This window comes from Corythoichthys intestinalis, chromosome 14 (assembly GCF_030265065.1).
Source record: "Corythoichthys intestinalis isolate RoL2023-P3 chromosome 14, ASM3026506v1, whole genome shotgun sequence".
Classification (NCBI taxonomy): domain Eukaryota; kingdom Metazoa; phylum Chordata; class Actinopteri; order Syngnathiformes; family Syngnathidae; genus Corythoichthys; species Corythoichthys intestinalis.
The window spans coordinates 3,561,907-3,587,792 of NC_080408.1; the positions used below are offsets into that span (position 1 = coordinate 3,561,907).

The following is a 25,886-nucleotide window of genomic DNA, read 5'->3' on the forward strand; positions in this document are numbered from 1 at the left end:
GAACTGCAGAGATCTACAGCTGAGGTGGGAGAGTCTGTCCATAGGACAACAATCAGTCGTACACTGCACAAATCTGGCCTTTATGGAAGAGTGGCAAGAAGAAAGCCATTTCTCAAAGATATCCATAAAAAGTCTCGTTTAAAGTTTGCCATAAGCCACCTGGGAGACACACCAAACATGTGGAAGAAGGTGCTCTGGTCAGATGAAACCAAAATTGAACTTTTTGGCCACAATGCAAAATGATATGTTTAGCGTAAAAGCAACACAGCTCATCACCCTGAACACACCATCCCCACTGTCAAACATGGTGGTGGCAGCATCATGGTTTGGGCCTGCTTTTCTTCAGCAGGGACAGGGAAGATGGTTAAAATTGACGGGAAGATGGATGCAGCCAAATACAGGAACATTCTGGAAGAAAACCTGTTGGTATCTGCACAAGACCTGAGACTGGGACGGAGATTTATCTTCCAACAGGACAATGATCCAAAACATAAAGCCAAATCTACAATGGAATGGTTCAAAAATAAACGTATCCAGGTGTTGGAATGGCCAAGTCAAAGTCCAGACCTGAATCCAATCGAGAATCTGTGGAAAGAGCTGAAGACTCCTGCTCACAAACACTCTCCATCCAACCTCACTGAGCTCGAGCTGTTTTGCAAGGAAGAATGGGCAAGAATGTCAGTCTCTCGATGTGCAAAACTGATAGAAACATACCCCAAGCGACTTGCAGCTGTAATTGGAGCAAAAGGTGGCGCTACAAAGTATTAACGCAAGGGGGCCGAATAATATTGCACGCCCCACTTTTCAGTTTTTTATTTGTTAAAAAAGTTTAAATTATCCAATAAATTTTGTTCCACTTCACGATTGTGTCCCACTTGTTGTTGATTCTTGACAAAAAATTAAAATTTTATATCTTTATGTTTGAAGCCTGAAATGTGGCGAAAGGTTGCTAGGTTCAAGGGGGCCGAATACTTTTGCAAGGCACTGTATATATATATATATATATATATATATATATAATATATATATATAATATATATATATAATATATACTGTATATATTTATTATTGGTCCAGTGAAAAGGCATTCATTTTTTAATTTATTTTTTAATTTGTTATTAGTATAGTATAGTGTAGTGTAGTGTAGTCGGAGATGGGTAGAGTAGCCAAAAATTTTACTCAAGTAGGAGTAGCATTACTTCACAAATAATATTATTCAAGTAAAAGTAGCTATCCAGAAAATGTACACAAGTACAGGTAAAAAAGTATTTGGTGAAAAGAATACTCAAGTAATGAGTAACATTGTGAGTAACTTGCTTATAATGATTGTTTTTTAACAATGGTATTTTCTTTTTATCTATATGAACTGTTATGATTATACTATGAAGAAGACTACAACCTATTACAGTATAACCACATTAAGCCAAAGAGGGGGGGGGATTATTTAATTCTAGCGAGAGAAAAAAAAATACAGAAATTAAGCATCATTTGTCCAAAGAGCATGAGTGCCCTCTTGAGGAGAAAACATATTTCGTATTACATGCAGTCCCTGGGTTACGAACGAGTTCCGTTGCTACTCTGGTGATGTAACCCAAATTTTTGCGTAAGTGCGAATGAACCCTAAATCTCAAAATAGGTAGGTAGGTATGTAGGTAAGGTGTAGGTAGGTAGGTAAGGGTAAGGTACAGGATGGGAGGGTAGGTAGGTATGTAGGTATGTAGGTAGGTAGGTAGGTAGGTTTGGTAAGGGCAAGGTAGGTAGGGTGGGCTAGGGTAGGGTAGGTTGGTAAGGGTGGGAGGGTAGGTAGGTGGGTAGGGTAGGGTAAGGTAGGTAGGTAGGTAATTAGGTAGGTAATGGTAGGGTGTGTAGGTAAAGGCAGGGTAGGATAGGTAGGTAAGGGTAGGGTAGGTGGGTGGGTGGGTAGGGTAGGGTAGGGTAGGGTAGGGTTTCCTGTAGGAATTTTTGAAGCTGTTGTGGGCTTCATCGAGTTGGACAGTGTGCTGCAGCGAAACTGTTTCATATCATGACAAATGAGAATTTTTTATTTAACATCATTTATTTTTTTCCAAGAAGATCCATAACAAAGACCTATTTGCAAAGTTTGCATCCTTCCTGGATTTTTAAAAAAACAATTTTAGGGCTCTTTCATAAGCGAAATTAGCAATAGGTGGTCCTTTTATAGACAATGTGAGGCATGCTGCCAGATAGTCTCCCTGCAGACGGTTCCTCAGGTCTGTTTTCACCTTCATGAATAAAAAAGATGTTTTGTATTATGTATTACATCACGGCATGTCGATATTGTGATACAAAATTGCAATAAGTTTTTTTTTTTTCCTATTTGCTACGCAAGTCTGCCATGAGCAGGCGCACAAAAACCATGTTGAAAAAGATCAACCGTTTTGTTTGTAAGCTGCCAATTTTTCAAGTAAGTGAAGCAAGTGAAGGAGGCCGAGATTCATGGATGCGCGATAACTCCCAACCCCTCTTGTTGTAAATGGAATTTTACCTGATTTAAAGAGACAAACGGCGTCTGAACAAGGTCAACATGAAGGCGGCGCGAGCGGCGTTACATTCAAGAAATATTTCCAATAGTTCCGAGATGTTAGCGAGCTGGCCTTCTCCCAGCCCGGATGATGGATGGCGCTCTCATTTGAAGGATAATTACATCTAGGGAGCAGAGAGCGTGGCTTCGCTCTGCCGTTGTTTCAGCCCCGACGCGACACTAAACAACGCCGTGAAGGCTCGTTGGCGTTTTTAGAGTGCCGCTTGTTGGCACGTTTAGTTTGTCGAAGACCTCAAATCAGGCGTCAAACTGAAACACAAAAATGTCATTTTCCAGTTTTTAAGAGAAACTAGTTGCTGTCGATGCCTGCCAATGAGTCATAGCCATTTCCACATATTTCCTTTCCAAAGTTTGTTTGGTGACGAGCGATGAGCAAACGGACTGGCGCTTCGTCCCCTCGAAGCAAAGCGATTAGCTCTTAATTAGTCACCTCATCAACTTCACTCACCGCACTCTATTAAATCTTTGCGTTAGGTGGAAAAGTTACAGGCAGCGTGGCGGCCACGCGCTGGGCCCCTCTGACTCACACTTTTCAGCTGTGGCATCCAATCAGGACTCAGGATTTTTTTCTGGGTCAGCCTTCCCCTATAAGCTGACCTCACCCACATACTACATACAGTACATACAGAACACATACACAACATACTGTTTATAGATTTGACACACACGTACATAAATACAGAACACATAAAGAAAATTAAAATACTGTAGGTTTGACACATTACAGACACACACACACACGCGCACACATACATAGAGAACGCATGTAAAACATGCACTAACAGAAGCACTTCAAATGGATTGGATGTCAACTGGTGGTAAGCACTAAAAAAATTACCATAAAAGGTTTTCCATGGTTTTTCGATTTTTTTTTTTTTTTAATCTTTTGGAGGGGAGGGTTGTGTTTTGTGTGTGTGTGTGTGTGTGTGTGTGTGGTTTTAATTTTTTTTTTCACAATATTTTTTGTGTTGTCTTTATTTTTGTTTTTGCAGTTCTGCAATCCACCCCCCTCACCATGAGGTTTTTGTGTTGTTTTCTCTGTTTTCACGTTTATCATTGTTTTTTAACTTTTTTGTGGCCTTTTGTGTTTTTTTGGGGTTTTTTTGTTTTACTTTTTCATGGTTTTCCCGCAGTTCTTGTGTTTTTTGACATTTCTTTGCGGTTCTGCATTTCCGCCCCACCCTGCGTTTTTTGTGTTATTTTCATTAGTTTCATGTTTCCATAGTTTTTTTTTTTTTTTTTTTTTTTTTTTTTTTTGTGGCCTTTTGTGTTTTATTTTCTTTGGTGTGGTTTTTCATGGTTTGTCCGCATTTTTGTGTGTGTTTTTTTTACCTTGTTTTGCGGTTCTGCATTTCAACAACAATCATACTTTACCCCCCCGTTCACTATTTTCATGTTGTCCATTGTTTTTTTTTGTTGTTTTTTTTTTTTTGCAGTTCTGCAATCCACCCCCACTCCCATGCAGTTTTTGTGTTGTTTTCACGTTTTCCAGTTTTTCGCCTTTTTTTTTTGCCTTTTGTGTCTTATTTTTGTGTGTGTGGTTTTTCATGGTTTTTCCGCATTTTTTGTGTGTTTTGACATTTTTTTGCGGTTCTGCATTTCCGCCCCACCCTGCGGTTTTTGTGTTATTTTCATTAGTTTCATGTTTTCTATAGTTTTTTTTTTTTTTTTTTTTTAACTTTTTTGTGGCCTTTTGTGGGTTTTTTTTGGTGTGGTTTTTCACCCTGCGGTTTTTGTGTTAATTTCATTATTTTCAGTTTTTTTTTACTTTTTGGTGTTTTTTTTTTTTCAGGTTTTGCGTTTTATTGTTTGGTGTGGTTTTTGCATTTTTTAAAACATTTTTGCAGTTCTTCAGTTCAACAACAATCATACTGCAGTTTCTGCAGTTTTTGTGTTATATTCACTATTTGCATGTTTTCCATAGTTTTTTTTTTTTTTTTTTGCAGTTCTGCAATCCACCCCCACTCCCGATGCAGTTTTTGTGTTGTTTTCTTTGTTTTCATGTTTTCCATAGTTTTGCGACTTTTTTTTTATACCTTTTGTGTTTTATTTTTTTTGTGTTTTTTTTTCTTTTACATTTTTTTGCGGTTCTGCATTTCCGCCCCACCCTGTGGTTTTTGTGTTATTTTCATTAGTTTCATGTTTTCCATATTTTTTAAAAATTTTTTTTAACTTTTTTGTGGCCTTTTGTGTTTGTTTTTTTGTGGTTTTTCATGGTATGTCTGCATTTTTTTGTGTTTTTTGACCTTGTTTTGCATTTCTGCATTTCTGCCCTACCCTGTGGTTTTTGTGTTAATTTCATTATTTTCATGTTTTCCATCGTTTTTTTTTTTTTTTTTTTTTTTTTTGTCTTTTTTTTTTCAGGTTTTGGGTTTTATTTTTTGTGTGGTTTTTGCTGTTTTTTTGTTTGGTTTTTTTTTAAACATTTTTGGAGTTTTTTCTTCAGTTCAACAACAATCATACTTTACTTTTTTGGTGTTATTTTCATTGTTTTCATGTGTTCCATAGTTTTTTTTTGTTTTTTTTCAGGTTTTGCGTTTTATTTTTTGGGGTGGTTTTTGCATTTTTTTTAAAAGCGTTTTTGCATTCTTCAGTTCAACAACATTCATCATTTATTCCCCGCTGGTAGTTTCTGCAGTTTTTGTGTTATATTCACTATTTTCATGTTTTCCATAGTTTTTTTTACTTTTTTGTGGCCTTTTGTGTTTTGTTTTTTTGGTGTGTTTTTTCAGGGGTTTTCTGCATTTTTTTGTTTTTTGACCTTTTTTTGCGGTTCTGTATTTCCGCCCCACCTGCGGTTTTTGTGTTATTTTCATTATTTTCATGTTTTCTTCTATGTGTTTTTTTTTTTTTTTTGCGGTTCTGCAATACACCCCCACCCCCATCCCCACCCTCCGCAGTTTTAGCAGTTTTGCGATTCTTCTGGTTTATGTTCACTATGTTCACATTTCTGACTTTTTGCAGCTTTTTTGATGTTTTTCACAGATTTTTTTTTTTTTGCATTGATTTGATGTCATTTCTGAGTCACATCCTATTCATTTCAAATAAGAGGAAGTACAGCACATGCCAACCGGCTCGCTCAATTACACTTTGACAGCCACTTTGCACCTGAAGAGCGCCCCGATGTCACACGGTTCCCATAGCGACCGGGAGACTCGTTGTCATGGTAACCGTCCGGGAGTGCCAAGTGGGGTGGTTGATCTGCTCCCTCTTTGGATCTCCGCAAACACGCACACATGCTACACACGCTACTGTACATGTACGTATGAGCTCATACATGCTTGAGCTCATGTGACACACTAATACCGGATACATGTTAACATCAATTTTGTGTCTGTGTGCGTGTTCACAGCAGGCAGGATGACACAGTGGTGTTCAACAAAGAGTCTCAGTTGCCTGGCAACCACTTCTAAAATTGCCCAATAACGACAAAAAAAAAAGATGCAAGCAGCAGCATCATCTGCACCACTATCAGCATCGCCATCTTCATAGTCATCATTCTTCCCATCTTAATCGTTCTAATGAACTCATTCGATCGCTGCCGACCTCCCTCCGGTCAAATTAGATTGGACGTCTGTTGCCGTCAATGGCAGCCTATGAGTTAAGAGGACCATTCACCTCATTTTCATATTAACAGCATCATCAGTTTTTTTTTCTCTATATCGCCTTTGTTATTGTCATTGCTGTCATCATCATCATCTTGGTCTTCATTCTTCATCATCTTAATCATGTGGATTTTGCTCATTTTAATGTTATATCATTCATTTTCTCATAGTCATCGTCATCAACATGAGCTTCATACTTGTCGTCGTCATCTTGAGGATCCCCCTCCTCCTCATATAATCATCATCTTTTTGGTTAGAATCACCCTCATCTTCATCATCATGAAGTTTATTCTTGTCATCTTCATTATCATCATCAAAAGGATAACCATCATTATCATCATCATCATCACTACCATGAGCTTCATAACTGTCATCGTTATCATAAGGATCCGCCTCCTCAGTCACATAGTCATAATTTTTTGCGTCCGGATCACATCATTTTCATCAACATCGTTATCATGGTCTTTATTCTTATTGTTATCTTCATTACGAGGTTTATTCTTGTCATCTTCATCATAAGGATACCCACCATTATCATCACCCCCACGACCTTCATACTTGTCATTGTCATCATGAGGATCTGCCTCCTCAGTGTCTCATAGCCATAATTTTTTTGGTCATAATCACATCCTCATCTTCTTCATCAACATCGTCATCATGGTCTTCGTTCTTATCGTCATCAACATCTTGAAGTTCCTCCTCTCGCTCCTCATCGTCACATAATCATCATCATTTTGGTCATAATCATTCTCATCTTCATCATCAGCATGAAGATCCGGCTCCTCAGCAGTATAAAATTATATTTTTTGGGTGGGTCATAATCCTTCTCTTCATGAGGCTCATTCTTGTCATCGTCATTATGAGGATCCACCTCCTCAGTGTCGCATAGCCGTCATTTTTTGGGATCAAAATCGCCATCATCATCTTCATCACCACATAATCATAATCTTTTTGGTCATAATCACCATCTTCATCATCATCATGAAGCTCATTCTTGTCATCGTCATCACGGGGATCCGCCTTCTCAGCGTCGCATAGCCATAATTTTTTTGGTCATAATTACCATCCTCATCTTCATCTCCACATAATCATTTGTTTGGTCATAATCACCCTCATCTTCATCATCATCATCATGAGGCTCATTCTTGTCATCTTCATCATGATCATCATGAGAATCCACCTTCTCATTGTCACATAATCATTATTTTTGGGTTATAATTTCCATCATTATCATCTTCATCACTACGTAATCATCATCTTTTTGGTCATAATAATCCTCATCTTTATCATTATCATGAAGACCCGCCTCCTCAGCGTCACACAATTGTATTTTTTTTTGTTGTTGTCAAAATTACTACCATCATCTTCATCTTCATAATCATCTTTTTGGTGGTAATCATACTCATCATCATGAGGTTCATTCTTGTCATCTTCATCATCATCATGAGGATTCGCCTCCTCAACGTCATAAGGATAACCACCATTATCATCATCATCATCATCACCATGAGCTTCATTCTTGTCATCGTTATCATGAGTATCCACATCATCATCTTTTTGGTCATAATAATCTTCATCTTCCTCACCTTCATTATGAGGCTCTTCCTCATATAATCATAATTTTTCATCCTCATCTTCATCAGTCTCATCACGTGTGTGAATGAAGACAAACACGATTAGGGTGGGGCTTGCCTAGAGTGGCAGCGGATTAAAATTTTTCTCCACTCTAGGCCTTTTTCTGACGTCAAACTAAAAAGTAAATGGCATTGAAGCTACCCTTTTCTCTCTCTCGACCTCGACGCGGTCACGGACGCGTTTGGCCAACGGACTAATTAGACCCTGCTTAATTAGGCTGTCCTTCAACTCCGCAACTTTTCCGCAAAGACGCCAGGGCGGGGCGGCGGATTAGCAGTTAGCTCGTCTGCCTCGCACTTCTTGGGTCGCAGTTTGTTTCTGTGTTCAAATCGTCCTGCGCTTGCTTGTTCCTATTTCTACACGTCTAACAAAATTTAACATTTTTCATGAATTAACTTATTGGCCATTGACGGCGCTAGACGTCCAATTTATTTAGAATAGGACGGGCATCAATGGCACTGAAATATCCATTTAGCTGTTTTTTGTTCGCTCATTCGTATTTGTGAAAATTCACTAGTTGCGTTGGATTCAGTTGAAATGCATCATGGGATTTGTAGTTTTTTCTTTGTCAGTTGGGCTGTTTACAGGATGATGTCAATCAGGTTATTGTTGTTGTCTTGAAACTTGGTTGTTGCTATTAATCTTCGGATTCCGATTTTTGAATGATTAAGTCATTGCGGAATTATTAGCCAGTAGAGGGCAGCCTTCTGTAGGTTAGTAATTTGCCAGTAGAGGACTTGTAGTTCCTGTGACATCCTAAAAATAACTGACATAGCATTAGCATTAGAGAAGTGGTTCACGTTTTTTTCTCATACCTTATTTATTAGTTTGTACTTTTGTTTCTTTTTATTGTATTATCTTTCAGTTTTCTAAGAAGCTGATAGGTTGTTCTCCTCACCTCCTTCTTTCTCTTCCTGCTCTTCCTTGCTCATCGTGTTTCTCCCGGGAAATAAAATGCAGGGACATAAATCTTGAGTCGGGATGTCTCGGCGCAGTCTTATTTACATCTAATTTTAAATACATTATGTACATTACAGTTGATATATCTTGCCGCTCTCGTGGGAAGCAAAGTACTATCCTGACATACTGAAAAAAATCAAGACAATACTTCTTCATCTTGCCTGTACTTGTATAATCTACTTTCCTCCATTTTCAAAGTTTTTATAGAAGCAAATTTCGGTGCTTGTGTTCAGAACTTGGCCATTGACAGTGATAAATGTCCAATCTCTTAATGGTTGTCAATAACGCTGCGACAGCTAATCGATTAAACCGATTGACATCGATTAATAAATTAGTAGCCAACTAAATTGATATTCAGTTTTTGCTGGCAGCTATGAACAGGCCTGTTTGGGTCCTTGTTTTTGTGTGAGTTTATGTGAGAGTGATTAGAGCACAAGAGAGAGAGAGTTCATTGCTACATTCAGGTTGGTTTGCTGAACCAATATTACCAAGTGTTGAGATTAGGCCTGCACAATGTATCGTTTGAACATCGCCATCGCAATGTGTGCATGCGAGCATGTGTCCCATCGTAGGACGTGCAATTGTTGTTGTTTTTTAAAATTCTTATGTAAATGTTTGTTTTTCTTCATAAACGCAGCAATTGTGCAGAGACATGACTTCCTGGACCCCCTATATACAGTGGGGCAAATAAGTATTTAGTCAACCACTAATTGTGCAAGTTCTCCCACTTGAAAATATTAGAGAGGCCTGTAATTGTCCAAATAGGTAAACCACAACCATGAGAGACAGAATGCGGAAAAAAACAGCAGAAAATCACACTGTTTGATTTTTAAAGAATTTATTTGCAAATCATGGTAGAAAATAAGTATTTGGTCAATACCAAAAGTTCATCTCAGTACTTTGTTATGTACCCTTTGTTGGCAATAACAGAGGCCAAACGTTTTTTGTAACTCTTCACAAGCTTTTCACACACTGTTGTTGGTATTTTGGCACATTCCTCCATTCAGATCTCCTCTAGAGCAGTGATTTTTTGGGGGGCTGTCGTTGGGCAACACGGACTTTCAACTCCCTCCACAGATTTTCTATGGGCTGGAGATCTGGAGACTGGCTAGGCCACTCCAGGGCCTTGAAATGCTTCTTACGAAGTCACTCCTTTTGTTGCCCTGGCTGTGTGTTTGGGATCATTGTCATGCTGAAAGACCCAGCCACGTCTCATCTTCAATGCCCTTGCTGACGGAAGGAGATTTTCACTCAAAAGCTCTCGATACATGGCCCCGTTCATTCTTTCCTTTACACAGATCAGTCCTCCTGGTCCCTTTTCAGAAAAACAGCCCCAAAGCATGATGTTTCCACCCCCATGCTTCACAGTGGGTATGGTGTTCTTCGGATGCAATTGAGTATTCTTTCTCCTCCAAAGACGAACCAAAAAGTTCTATTTTGGTTTCATCTGACCATAACACATTCTCCCAGTCCTCTTCTGGATCATCCAAATGCTCTCTAGCGAACCGCAGACGGGCCTGGACGTGTACTTTCTTCAGCAGGGGGACACGTCCGGCAGTGCAGGATTTAAGTCTCTGGTGGCGCATTGTGTTACTGATAGTAGCCTTTGTTACTGTGGTCCCAGCTCTCTGTAGGTCATTCACTAGGTCCCCCCGTGTGGTTCTGGGATTTTTGCTCACCATTCTTGTTATCAGTTTGACGCCACGGGGTGAGATCTTGCATGGAGCCCCAGATCGAGGGCGATTATCAGTGGTCTTGTATGTCTTAATTGCTCCCACAGTGGATTTCTTTACACCAAGCGTTTTACCTATTGCAGATTCAGTCTTCCCAGCCTGGTGCAGGTCTACAATTTTGTCTCTGGTGTCCTTCGACAGCTCTTTGGTCTTGGCCATAGTGGAGTTTGGAGTGTGACTGACTGATGTTGTGGACAGGTGTCTTTTATACCGATAATGAGTTAAAACAGGTGCCATTAATACAGGTAACGAGTGGACCCTCGTTAGACCTCGTTAGAAGAAGTTAGACTTCTTTGACGGCCAGAAATGTTGCTTGTTTGTAGGTGACCAAATACTTATTTTCCACTCTAATTTGGAAATAAATTCTTCATGTGATTTTCAGTTGTTTTTTTCCCCCATATTCTGTCTCTCATGGTTGACGTTTTCCCATGTTGACAAATACAGGCCTCTCTAATCTTTTCAAGTAGGAGAACTTGCACAATTGGTGGTTGACTAAATACTTCTTTGCCCCACTGTATACAGTACACCAATCTTCATCATTCACAGATAAAGCCGCTCAGTCTGAATTTTTATTATATGAGTACTACGGATGTCCCGATCGCAGTTTTTTTACCCAAGTCCGAGTCTAAGTCACCTTATTTTGAGAATCTGCCGATACGGAGTCCTGACCAGGACATTTACTTCCTATTCTGTAACCAAAAATCAACAGGAAGTGACCCATAAAATGCCCCTGAATCAATAGGAAGTGATTGAAAATCAACAGTCCTGCATATATGAAAAAAGTAACATTTATCTGATTAATTGATTAATCGTTTAAATCATCATCCTATTAATCGATTATAAAAAATAATCGTTATTTGCACCCTTGGTTGTCAATGATTATGTTTCCGTGCCATTTGAAACCCTTACCCCCGCCCCATGGCTATTTCGATCCATGGGTCTCTATTCTCTATCGGCAACCATATTTGTCCATTCTCTTCACAACATTATCTAGAAAGGTACACATCTTTAAATTCTCTAATAATGAATTTTTTTTTTTAAACTGTGCTGATGGTGGCTCAGTGAACATCTAATTTTGTTTGTTCTCAGAGGAACATCAAGTTGAGTAAGAAAGTTTTGATATTGAGGTTGAAGGAAGAAAAAAGGCCAAGACTGACTGAGTCACAGCCAGAAAGTGTTGATGACAGTGTTGATTTCTATTTATCTATTACCCCCTCCCAATTAGAGTCTGTTAAAGTCACAGCCAATTATACTGTAAAGCTGGTTAAACTGGAAGTTATGTTGTTGTAAGGTGTAATAAATTCTTGTTCATGTGCCCCTTTTGATCGGTCTTCGCACGGCCCTGGTTAAAACCCCATGGAAAACCGTGTCAATTAAAAACCGGCACCTTGACGGCATCGCGCTCAGTGGCGCCACCAGGGGGTGGCCAGGCGTGGCCACGGCCACCCCTATAATTTGGACGGCCACCCCACTGGCCACCCTGCTTGCCAGTATATCGTCAGTTATGCATTTCATCCGAAATGAATGTATTTATTTTGTTTTGTTAAATGTAGGGCGGTCAAATTGATCACTTTAACGGACGGTAATTAATTTTTTAAAATGAAGCACGTGAAAATATTTATCGCAATTAATGCATTCGCTGTAAGACTCATTCACACATTGCCGCAAACAGCCTACAATGGCGCCGTTTTACTTATACAGAGATAAGAGGCAGAGTGGAGTACATACAAGCATTCATTGGGGCCGTGCTGTTAATTGGCAAAAGCTTTGTCATCTCTCCCACAGCAACCATAAATATTGTGGGAAGCGACGTGGTGAAGAATGACAGGAGTTGATCTTTTTCTTAACACCCTGTAGTGTACCCAGTACACTAATACAGTGTACACAGTTAAGTCGCTACAGTATCATTTACTGAAAGCTCAACAAATACACTAGATGGCAATATTTAGTCACAATATACAAACTCACATTTATCCTTTAAGAATTACAAGTCTTTCTATCCGTGTATCCCTTTCACTAAAATAATGTTAATAAAGTTAATGCCATCTTGTGGATTTATTGTTATAATAAACAAATACAGTACTTATGTACAGTATGTTGAATGTATATATCTGTCTTGTCTTATCTTTCCAGTCCAACAAAAATTTACAGAAAAATATGGCATATTTTAGAGATGGTTTGAATTGCGATTAATTGCGATTAATTAATTTTTAAGCTGTGATTAACTCGATTAAAAATTTTAATCGTTTGACAGCCCTAGTTAAATGTACACCTTATGCCTAAAATATGCATAACACAATAAAACAGAATTGTTGTGGAACTCAAAATGTTGACTGGACAGTTATGGACTATGCATATTAAATCATTAGTCACATCAAATATTACACAATACACCAAAGTATATCAGTAGCCGTGTCCTTAAGTCTTTCTGATAGTTTTCCCATGACCTTTTTACTGCAATAATATAATGAAAACCTAAAATTTTGGCTTTTAGTTTTGGCCACCCCAAGATTTTAAGTGGCCCCATCTGGCCACCCCTATGAAAAGTTTCTGGAGGCGCCACTGGTCGCGCTGCTTCCATCTGAATGCGAACGGTCGTCTGAGTGGAACGGCGACCTATCCGGTACCCGTAACGACATTGGCTGACACGCATCCCGTTTCCGTGGCAACAGCCTCTCCCTCGGAAGATCCCTCGGTCGCCACGGCGACACGCTCTCGCTTCCCTCCCGACGGGGGTTTACCGCTCGCGCTTCGTCTGAGCCGGTTTCCACGGCGACGCCGCACGGCGCGCCACCATTGGACGGCCGCGCTGGCGCAGAGTAAACAAACAAACGTGTCTGCCGCCAGCATGCCGCATTTGAATGACTTCAAAAAGAGGCCCGTCACCTTGATGTGACAGTAAACACTTAAACCAACTCATTGGCTGCCATGGACGGCAATAGATGTCCAATCCAATTTGAACTGGGAGACTTACAGCTAATGAACGTTCATTTATGATCAATAGTCAATTTATGAATAAACTCTCACCTCAGAGACTTTCACTGTGAATTTTAATGAGTTTAACACTAGTAGATGTCCAATCCTCTTGAACTGGGAGGTTGGCAGCAAGTTTGTGCCCTCCCACTTCAAATGGATTGAAAGTCTGGCAGTGTCAATGGCAGCCAATGACTTATTCAAACTCCTCTAGGTCATTTGTTGTTGATTTTGGGTCACTTCCTTTTAACTTTGAGGCATTTACAGGTCATTTTCTGTGGATTGGGTTGCTCACTGTGAATTTCAGAGTATTTACAGGTCACTTACTATTGATATTGGTCATTCCTAGGTCACTTCCTGATTATTTCAGACTACTCCCTTTGATTTAGCTTCAACACCAGGTGACTTCCTGGTCACTTTGGGTCACTTCGTCTTTCAATGCCATTGACAGTGTTAGATGTCCAATCCATTTTGTGTGGGAACGCTCATTCGCTGCTTCCCAGTCAAATTGGATTGGACGTCTAGGGTTGCAATGGCAGCCAATGAGTTTGAAATGTTTTGAGGGTTTTTTTCCAGATAAAATGTGATGAATTTTGCCGACAATCTTACTGTACTCACGAGAGTCTTACAGACAAATGACTAGGGGTGGGAACTCCTTGGTACCTCACGATAAGATACAATTTGCGATACAAAGCTCAGGATAACGATGATCTCATGATATGGCAATATAAACAATGATCGATATACAGTCCCTGACAAAAGTCTTGTCGCTTATCCATTTTGTAGAAAGAATTGCTAATAATCCGACTTTTAATTATTCAGTTGGTTTCAGAAACGGCTCATGTGAAAGCTAAGACCCTCCCAAATGATGTTGAATGTACAAAAATATATTTGTTTCAATGAAGAAAGATTTATCATTTAATGAAGACATAAAGGTCAAATTTTGGCAAGACAAAAGTTTTGTCGCCTACAGAAAGTAGTGTAAAAATTGAACAAAAAATGTACTTCAAATACAAAAATATGTAACATAACAAAAGCGAATTAAGTAGTGGTGCTGTGAGATCCGAATTTCATATTTTGTATGACTTCCATGGGCTTCGGCAAGGATTCATACAATTTATTCATACAAAAACATCAAAGAAAGCAGTCTTGCATGCCTCCCAGAGTTCATTTACATTCTTGGGTTTCGTCTTCCATGCTTCCTCTTTCATCCTGTTCATGTCGGGTGATGGGGCTGGCGAGTCCTGGAGGATCTTGACCTTCTTTGCCTTGAGGAACTTTGAGGTAGAGATTGAAGTATGCGATGTAGCACCGTCCTGCAGCAGAATCTGTCCCTTTTTATGGTTAGGAATGTAAGAGGCAGCTAAGTTTGTTGATATTTATGACTATTTATCTCTCAGGATGCAGAAAATTTAAAAAAAAAAGTGTGGCATTTGCCAAGGCCCACATCCTGTCAAAAGGATGGATGCTGGGAAAGTGGCAAAAGGAAGATTTTTCAGATGAACTAACATCCAACACATTTGAACTGGGAGGGTTACAGCGAATGAACCCCTCTCACTTCAAACAAGACCCTCCCACTTCTATGGCAGTCAGTGGCTGCCAATGCCAGGCAACGAGGTAATTTGGGGCCATTTCAGCTCATTACCTGTTGATTTTCAGTTACTTCCTGTTGATTTTGGGGGCTTTTTATGGTTCACCTCCTTTGGATTTTGGGCTATAGAACAGGAAGTGACTGGAAAATGTCCCCAAATGAATAGAAAGTGACTGAAACTCAACAGGCGTTAACCTGTAAATGCCCTAAAATAAACAGAAAGTGACTTGCAAATGGCCCAAAAATCGGAAAGAGCGTGAATGCTCTGGTTTCGAATATTCCCCCCTACCGGTCTTAATGGATTGGGCGTCGAGCGCTGTTAACACTAGAAAACTCAGCAGAGGCCGACTTGGACTTTCCCAAGACAAGCACTCTTAATATTCCCTAGCAATGGCCGATTTAGACTCTCCTCCGTGACTCTTGTGATAGTTTGTGTCAGTTCAAGTCAAGCTACATTTATTTAATTACATTTATTTATGAAGTTTGACACTTTTTACACATTTTTCACTTCTCCGATACTCCACACATAACGACGGAAAGAATGGCCTAAATGTGTACATTTCTTGAAGAAGAAAAAAAAGCGTTTTCGAACTGACATTTGAGTCTAAAGCAGGAATTGTGTTTATAGTTTAGAAGGACTGAATCAGGGGCATGGAGTATGGATTGTGGTCATTGTGTCTGAAGTTAATGTATGTCTATTGGTTGCATTTCCATATGAACGGCTGTTGTCTGTCCGACAACGACTTGCTAATTCAAAAGCACTTGTGTCATTTTTGCCACCTCTGGGTTTTCCGGGGAGAGGCCATATTTGCCATTGTTTGGGCTAGTAGGAGTCCCAGAAAGTGTTAATGGCAGCCATAGAGTTCACTGAGACACTATTATGGTGGAAGATTTTGGTAGCGACTTATTGGTTCATTGGCACCTTTTTAAAATGATATTTTTCATTCTTGGCATGATCACGATATATCACCAGAATCTCGGTATAGAGCGGGTACTGTAAAAAAAATTATACCGTATTAAAGGAATCTGACCTTCTAGCCCAGGGGTGCCCAAGTCCAGTCCTCGAGAGCCTCTATCCAGCTTGTTTTCCATGTCTCCCTCATCCAACACAGCTGAATCAAATAATCAGGATTGATATCCGGCTCCTGAAGAGCTTGCTGATGAGCTAATAATTTGACTCCGGTGTGTTAAAGGGGGGAGACATGGAAAACAAGCTGGATAGGGGCTCTCGAGGACCGGACTTGGGCACTCCTGTTCTAGCCAGACCGCCGGAATCACGCCAGCTAAAACGCCAGATCCACGCTGGCACAGATCCAACGAGCCGGGCTGGCAGGATCCTGGCAATCCAGCCAGAAGGCCAAACTCTGCTCGTTTACCTTAGCCTTAACCCTTTGTACTGACTCCATCTTGAAAGGTTTAAAGAAGGCTCATCGAAAACAAGTTCACTATTTATTCAGTTCGACAGAGAAGACAGATTTGTTGTGGACTGTCCGGGAGAATTGATTGCGAGACTTGATGGTGCAGACGTGGGCTTGCTCAGTTAGTTGCATGACGCACACGTTAGGCTTCCGTGATAAGAAGGCGTCATGTATCTCATATGCCCTATATTCTGCTTGTTTTCATTAAACTATGGTATAAGTGCTATTTATTTTATATTGGGTGTGTTCGAGTAATACAAACAGTTGATCGGTAAATACGAGAAAAGATACTATTCCCTTCATATGTTAGCATTTGTAGCATTTAAGCTAGTGGACTTTTGTTAGGCAAATTGGGTTAATTTAATGTACTAAATTTACATATTGATGAGACTAGATGGACGTTTAAACACCAATTATTTTGTGTCAAGTGTTTTATTGTTAAAATGTGTGTTTTGAACATAAGTGTTCAGATGTGTGTTACAGCTTTACAAATTGTCAAAAGTGGAAGTCACATAGTATATGTATATAAATATATTTATATTGATAGAAAAAAAAACAGGTTACGGTTAACAATCACAAGCTACTGAGCGCTAATGTCGTTTGTGTACCGACGAGATGTCGATGAAAGCGGGCCACTTGGGTTTCATCCAGCGATCATCCATCACTATTTGACAAATGATTGGCGGACGACCTTCGTAAACATGGGTGAATCGGTGTCCGTTTCTCCTTTTTGATTGACGGCGTGACGCGGCAGGCGTTTCTACTCCTCTGTCCGGTTTCCTCCGCCGGCTAATTAAGCGTGCTATAAATCTAATCTAATTCAAGCGGGGCCTTCCCGGAGATGAGGTCACGCTGGGGTGTCGTGAAACTGCCGAGTCAGCGGAGGCAAACCGGAGCTCTCGCTCGGCACCGTCCGAAATTGCTACCCTCCCTAACATTCAACACATTTAAATAACATTGGAAATGAGATTTAAACAACAGTGGATATATTTTCATTAGCTTAACTCATTCACTTCCAGCTCATGTGTTGTATTAGTAAAAGCGGGAAATTGATATTGATTGACGGCAATAGATGTCCAATCCATTTCGATATCATTGGTTCCACCTTAAATTTCTGGCGACGACGAAACGAATCCGAAATTTCCCCGATCGATCGTCTGGTCTCCGGGGACGACGGGGCGACCTCGCGAGGAAACTCATTATCTGCCGCCGGGCCCGATTAACTGCCGGCTCCCTAACGTGCACTAATGGATCCAATTAGCGCCGCTAATCGGGCTCGTTTGTTTGACATCAGTCGGGCGGCAAAAGCGGGAAGCGCTCCCGTCAGAATTCCGCCGCTGTTGCTAATCTTCATCGCGGGAACTTTCCACCTGTCAGCAAAAGAAGAAGATGTGCCGGATAAAGTCCACGTCAGCACACTCAAACGCGCACTTTAACGATCGTGTTACAGTCACATTTTGTCATTATTTATTTTAAAAAGAAATGAGAACTGCGGAAATGAAATGAGTGAAAAAAAGAATCCAAAATATATATATATATTTTTTTAAAGGCAGTTTATTATTCTCTCATAGATACATAATATATTCGCTCCAGAGTGGCTTTCGTATCATGATTTTTTTCGTATAATGAATCGAAAATTGAATTGGAAAAAAAAAAAGGTCCAGCGAGAGTTATCACGTTTTTACATGATAATTATCATGGTTTTCCAATGATACTTACCACGTTTTTACATGGTAGTATCATGTAAAAACATGATAACTGTCATGTATAAGCATGATACTATCATGTAAAAATGCAATAATTATCATGAAAATATTATTATATATTATTATAATATATGACAAATATATTAAAACGTGTTACAATTATGTACAAATGTGATAACTATGGCAAAACGTGACATTATCAAGTAAAAATGTGATTACTATCATGTAAAAACGTTATAATTATGTAAAAACACGATACTATCATATAAACACGTGATAGCTGTCATAAAAAAGTGTGATAACTATCATGTAAAAACATGATATCATGTAAAAATGTAATACTGTCAAGTAAAAATGTGATTATTATCATGTAAAATGTGATAATTATCATGTAAAAACGTGATGCTATCATGTAAAAAAAAACATAACTATCATGTAAAAGCGTGATAACTATCATGTAAAAACGTGATAATTTTCATGTAAAAACATGATGCGATCATGTAAAAAAGCATAGTACTATCATGTAAAGATGTGATAGCTATCATGTAAAAGCATAACTATCATCTAAAAATGTGATAACTATTGTGTAAAAACGTGATAATCATCATGTAAAATGTGATACTATCATCCAAAAAATTATCATGGTTTTTCAATGATACCACGTTTTTACACGGTAGTATCATATTTAAAAAATGATAACTATCATGGAAAAACGTGACACTATCAAGTAAAGATGTGATTATTATCATGTAAAAATGTTCTAATTATGTAAAAACATGATACTATCATGTAAAAACATGATAAATATCATATAAAAGTGTGATAACATGTAAAAACATGAATTTATCATGTAAAATCAAGTAAAAGATATCAAGTAAAAAGATGTAAAAACATGATAATTACGTAAAAACGTGATACTATCATGTAAAAAAATGATACTGTCGTGTAAAAGCGTGATGCTATCATCGAAAAATGTGATAACATCATGTAAAAACGTGATGCTATCATGTAAAAAAAGCATGAGAGTATCGTGTAAAACCATAACTATCATGTAAAAACGTGATAATTAATGTAAAAACATGATGCGATCATGTAAAAAAAGCATAGTACTATCATGTAAAAACGTGATAACTATCATGTAAAAGCATGATAACTATCATCTAAAAATGTGATAACTATTGTGTAAAAACGTGATAATTATCATGTAAAAATGTGATACTATCATCCAAAAAATTATCATGTTTTTCCAATGATACCACGTTTTTATATGGTAGTATCATGTAAAGAAAAAAAAGAAAACTATCATGGAAAAACATGACACTATCATGTAAAGACGTGATTATTATCATGTAAAAATGTTATAATTATGTAAAAACATGATACTATCATGTAAAAACATGATAAATATCATATAAAGATGTGATAACTATCATGTAAAAACATGAATTTATCATGTAAAATCAAGTAAAAAAATGTCAAGTAAAAAGTTGTAAAAACATGATAATTACGTAAAAACGTGATACTATCATGTAAAAAAAAAAAAGCGTGATACTGTGGTGTAAAAACGTGATAATTTTCATGTAAAAACATGATGCTATCATGTAAAAAGCATGGTACTATCATGTAAAAACGTGATAACTTTCATGTAAAAGCGTGATAACTATCATCTAAAAATGTGATAACTATCATGTAAAAACGTGATAATTACCATGTAAATAAGTGATACTATCGTGTGAAAACGGGATAAATATCATGTAAGAACAATATAACTATCATGTATAAACCTAATACTTTCAACTAAAAACGTGATAATTATCATGTTAAAATGTGATAACTGTCATCCAAAAATGTGATAATTATCATGTGAAAAAGTGATAATTATCATGTAAAAAAATGTGATACCCATCATCTAAAAACATAACTATTATGTAAAAATGTGATGGAATCATGTAAAAAAGCACAATAGCTATCATCAAAAAATTTGATAATTATCATGTGAAAGCGTGATAACTATCATGTAAAAACATGATGCAATTATCTAAAAAAATGTGATACTATCTTGTAAAAATATAACTATCATGTAAGAACTCGATGACTATCAAGTAAAAACCTGATAATTATCATGTCAAAATGTGATAACTATTATAAAAAAAAATTGGATGATTAGGTAAAAATTTGATAATTATCAAGTAAAAACCTGATACCTATCATCTAAAAACGTGATAACTATCATGCAAAAATGTGATGCAATCATGTAAAAAAGCATGTTATCATGTAAAAACCTAATACTATCAAGTAAAAATGTGATAATTATCATGTAAAAGCTTGATAACGATCATGTAAAAACATACTGTAATACCTATCATGTAAAAATGCGATATTGGATTTTTTTTGGGGGGTGACAGAAACACGTTTCTGTACTTTTTAAAAGATGTTCTTGTCAAAGTATTTTGTGTGACAGCGCTCTGACAAAGTTGTCGACCGAGACGTTAGCGAAGTTTCCGCTGGTCGTGCGCTTTCCCACACGAAGGCCGCGTGAGACTCGCCGCGTCAGCAAATCTGCTTAGTGGATCTTGTCAGTAAATTGCTCGCGAGGAATCCTCGGGGGCGCCTCCCGCCGGGCCCCCGCGGATTAATGGCAGCAACGCAAAGAACTTTCTTGATTTTTTCTTTGTGAGCGCCGCGACCTTCGGAAAACATCGGAGAGACGGCGCTGAAGCAGCGAAAAACGCGTGACCTTTATGTCACCTTCAAATTCTAAACAAACTTCTTAACACATTCGTTTCCATTGAGAGCTGTAAACGTCCAATCCATTTGAAGTAGAAGGGTTGGCAGCGAATGAACAAATCATCCACCTTCCCACTTCAAAAGAATTGGATGTCTACTAATGATAAATTCATTGGTGGGAGGGTGCATCTTATGATAAACTCTGAGTTTATTACTAGTCGTATGAGTTTATCACCAGTAATATCCTATCCATTTTGAAGTGGGTGGTTTGGCAGTGAATTACCAAAAGCTCATATGATGCGTCTGCTAGTTTACTAGTGATATACTCATTGGTTGGTGGGTGCATCATGCGATAAACTCTGAGTTTATTACTAGTTGTTTGAGTTTATCATCATTTATTTTACTATTTGGCTGATATTGAGGGAGATGGACGTCCAATCCATTTGAAGTGGGAGGGCTGGCAGCAAGAGTACATGTGTTAATCAACCTTCCCACTTCAAAAGAATTGGATGTCTACTGAAGATAAACTCATTGGTGGGAGGGTGCATCTTGTGATAAATTCGGAGTTTATTAGGAGTCATATGAGTTTATCACCAGTAACGTCCAATCCATTTGAAGTGGGAGGGTTGGCAGCGGATTAGCAAACGCTCATACGCTGCGTCTACTAGTCTACTAGTTATATACTCCTTGGTGGGTGGGTGCATCTTGTGATAAACTCTGATAAACTCTGACTTTATTGCTAGTCGTATGAGTTTATCACCGTTTTTTTTACTCCTTTGGTAACATTGATGGAGATGGACGTCCAATCCATTTGATGTGGGAGGGTTGGCAGCGGATTAGAAAATGCTCATACGCAGCGTCTTCTAGTTTACTAGTTATATATTAATTGGTGGGTGGATGCATCTTGTGATAAACCCAGTGATAAACTAGCAAACGCTCATACGCCACATTTACTAGTGATATACTAATTGGTGGCTGGGTGCATCTTGTGATAAACTCTGAGTTTATTGCTAGTCGTATGAGTTTATCACAGTTTTTTCACTCTTTGGGTAACATTGATGGAGATGGACGTCCAAGCCATTTGATGTGGGAGGGTTGGCAGCAGATTACCAAACGCTTATACGCTGCGTCTACTAGTCTACTAGTGTATACTAATTGGTGAGTGGGTGCATCTTGTGATAAACTCTGAGTTTATTATTAGTCGTATGAGTTTATCACTCTTTTTTTTTACTCTTTGGCTAACATTGATGGAGATGGACCTCCAATCCATTTGAAGTGGGAGCTCCGGCACATCAAATGGATTGGACGTCTACTCGTGATATACTCACTGGTCGTTGGGTGCATCATGTGATAAAGTCTGAGTTAATTAAGAGTCGTCGAAGTTTATTGCCAGTAAACGTTAAATCCATTAGTAGTGGAAGGGTGGCAGTGAATGAACGTTTGTTAATTCACTGCGAACCCTCCCACTTCAAATGGATTGGACGTCTACTAATGATAAACTCATTGGTGGTTGGGTGCATATAGTGATAAACTCTGAGTTTCTTACTAGTCGTTTGAGTTTGTCACCAGTTTTTTACTCTTTGGCTGACATTGATTGAGTTAGACATCCAATCCATATGAAATGGGAGGGTTGGCACTGTGAATGAAAGGGTTAAGTTTTGAATTCTACGCATCGGTATTAAAGGCTTCCGACGCTCACAAGATGTCATTACTAATACATTTCGCATTCCATTAACTTCGCAGTAAATACATTTTGTTGCATTTTTTTACACTCCTCTAAATGTCAAAGTGTGTCATTTGTTCTGCTGAGTCAGCAAAAAAAGAAAAAAAACTCAAGTTTTTGCTGAGCCACTTCAAGTTTCCAGGAATCGCTGAAGTGGAAGTTTGGCGTCCTCTAGTGCTCACATTCTGATCCTACTTTGTGTATTTGTCTGTAGTTATGTTTGCGTGTGTCTGTGTTTGTGTGTAGGTTTCTGATTGTCCTGGGATGTTTAATATTGGCAGTGTTGACCACCTTCAAGGAGCACGAGAAGACGTCAGCTCATTGGCTGGTGGTTTTGGTGAGATATTGATGCACGCATGAACATTGGTGGGCCACACACACGCGTAACTGATGCTGATTTTCTTCCATTTCTCAGGAAACTTTTGCCATTTTCATCTTCGGGGCCGAGTTTGCCTTGCGCATTTGGGCCGCGGGATGCTGCTGTCGATACAAAGGATGGCGAGGGAGGCTCAAGTTTGCTCGCAAACCGCTTTGCATGCTGGGTAAGAACAAGTGTTACATATTGGGGGGAGCTTCCGATACCAATTCCAACACCTGTGCCATATCTGTCCGGGTTGATACTGTAGCAATACTACGTTTTTTAGTACTAAATGGCCGTAGACTCAATTTAATGTAAAGTAAATGCTATCGTGTCTTGGTCAGACACTGCTTAACTAATTTTCTGCCACTGCTGGCGCTAGACTGGGTTGGTGGCAGTGTATGAATAAACTTCCACCTCAGAAAGTTTCACTGTGAATTTTAATGAGTTATCACTAGTTGATGTCCAATCCATTTAAAATGGGAAGGGGGCAGTGTATGAATAAACATTCACCTCAGAAAGTTTCACTTTTTTATCACTAGTAGATGTGTGATAGGGTGGCAGCGAATGAAGGTTAAAAATAATTACATTGAAACAAAAATAATAAAACATGAATAAATATTGATAAAAAAAACAAGTAAAATTATTAATGAATACCGCCTTTTAATTATGATGTCATTTTTAGTTTAAAAAAAAAAGTAAATGTATATATTTTGTATTCTAAATAAATGTCCTATATTTACTTCATTTTTATGATATATATATATATATATATATATGTTTTTAATATATTATTATTATGATATGATATTTTTTCTTTAAGGATTTTTAGCTGTATTTTTAATTTAATTATTATATATAATTATTATTATATGTATATTTGTTTACTCATTAGCTGCCACTGACGGCACGAGACATCCAATCTATTTGAAGTGGGAGGGCTAGCATAGCTGCTAGTGTTAAAATAATGGCAGAAGCATGCAAACACCTTTCATTGCCCCTACCAAAATGACCTCAGGGCGGCCATTTTGGTAGGGGCGATGTTCCCAACAAAGTCAAGGCATTTAGATTCAAATTAACTCATTAAAGCAACACTAGGAACCTTTTCAATCTTTAGAAAATATTTTCATAACATTTGTGATGATATGTCAACTCACAACTAGTTGAATGACAACTCTTTCATATCTTGAGGGGGTCTGTATCACGTTCAGCAGCACAAATTAACTTTAAGGAGGGTGGCAGGAACCCTGCCACACAAAAAAACTACAAATTTGCTGACTGTTTCACTTCCCCCGTTCTTCATAAAGACGGAAGTCTATGCGAAATTCTGCAAAGATGGCAGAGCAACAAAAGAGACAAAAAGTTTTGGGGAAAAAAAGGGAGGCTATCAGGGATAAAAGGATACTCAAGAATAAACAGTGGTCGCAGGTGTGACACCCCAACCCCGCCCTCAACCAAACTCGTCAGCACTGACGAGATCAGGTGGAGTGGGGGGGGCTTAGCCACACTCAGCCATACGGTTGCTAAGCATCATATGCTATATTTTAGCCACAACTGGATTCATTACGTTATTGCTATTCATCCTCCACACAACTGCTGGAAACAGAAATGTCGTTTAATCCATCTGCAGGCTACCAGGAAATTATGATTTTACAACACTGTGTGGGCCCGCACTGGTCCTTATGGGAAACACAGTCTTCCTTAAGGATTTTGTCCACCGGCGTCGCTAAAATCGACCAAAACTAAAAAGTTACTTCGTGTTGGTTAAGTCAAATGCTGATTTTTAACTCATTGGCTACCATTGGTAGTGCTAGATGTCCAATCCATTCGTCTAATGTTTGTGCTATTATTGTGGCGGTCAGACATTTTTGTTCTGATCGCGTCGGTGCCGGTGGTGGCGGTCCGCAACCAAGGCAATGTGCTGGCCACGTCCCTGCGCAGCCTGCGCTTCCTGCAGATTCTGCGCATGTTGCGCATGGACCGGCGAGGAGGAACCTGGAAGCTCCTGGGCTCCGCCATCTACGCACACAGCAAGGTAGGAGGGGATTCCCCAAATAGCCGAGCCCGATTTCACTCAATTGTATCTGTCTCCAGCTTGCTAAATGGAGGGTCTGAAAATGGGGGCGTAGTAACAAAAGCCACTTTCGGACTGTAGGAAACTGAGGACAGGTAGTCCTCGGGTTACGAACAAGTTCCATTCCTACACTGGCGACATAAACAGAATTTCTTCAAAAGTCGGGATTTACCCCAAAATAACTATCCAAAAAGTTCAAAAGTATAGGATATTTTGTTTAATGATGGAGGATACACAACCTTCTGGTGGCAGTGTTGGGTGAAGTGAGGCTTACGAATAGGGTTAGCTATAGACCAGGGGTGTCCAAATTTTTTGCAAAGGGGGCCAGATTTGGTGTCGTAAAAATTTGGGGGGCCGACGTTGGCTGACGTCCTTTACGTCGATCAATATATTTCAGCAAATTTTCGCAAGCCATTCTGTGCGTCATATTTGCCTTATTTTTTAATTTTTTAATTAATAATTTCAACAATCTCACAACTAGCCTTTGTGCCGTTCTCTTTCGACTCTCGGGCTCTTGCGAAATACTACTGTGAAATAAACTAGCTTCAAGTTGCTTCAATTTCTCACAACGTATCTTCCCTGTAATCTTGTCGTACATGCCAGCGTGTCTTGTTTGGTAATATCGCCTCACATTGAACTCTTTAAAAACAGTGACTGTCTCTTTGCAAGTGAGGCAGACACAGTTGTTGCGTATTTTAGTGAAGAAATAGTCAAATTTCCACCTATCCTTGAAGCGTTGGCTGTCATAGTCAACTTTTTTTGTTGTTGTTGATTGTCGTCATTTTAGAAAATTGGGAGTAAAGGGTCACATGGGGTAATG

General features: G+C 38.8%; 1 protein-coding gene across 6 annotated transcripts in view; it reads left to right on the plus strand.

Moving 5' to 3' along the window:
* kcnq3 (potassium voltage-gated channel, KQT-like subfamily, member 3) overlaps positions 1-25,886 on the plus strand; it is a 72,422-nt gene that overhangs the window by 17,909 nt on the left and 28,627 nt on the right. For 5 of the 6 annotated variants that reach the window (XM_057857872.1, XM_057857870.1, XM_057857874.1 and 2 more), the window contains exons 3-5: positions 22,881-22,971; positions 23,050-23,176; positions 24,855-25,027. In XM_057857872.1, coding sequence (XP_057713855.1) covers positions 22,881-22,971; positions 23,050-23,176; positions 24,855-25,027 — 391 coding nt within the window. The remainder of the gene's footprint in view (positions 1-22,880; positions 22,972-23,049; positions 23,177-24,854; positions 25,028-25,886) is intronic. The other variant, XM_057857873.1, reaches the window with a different exon arrangement.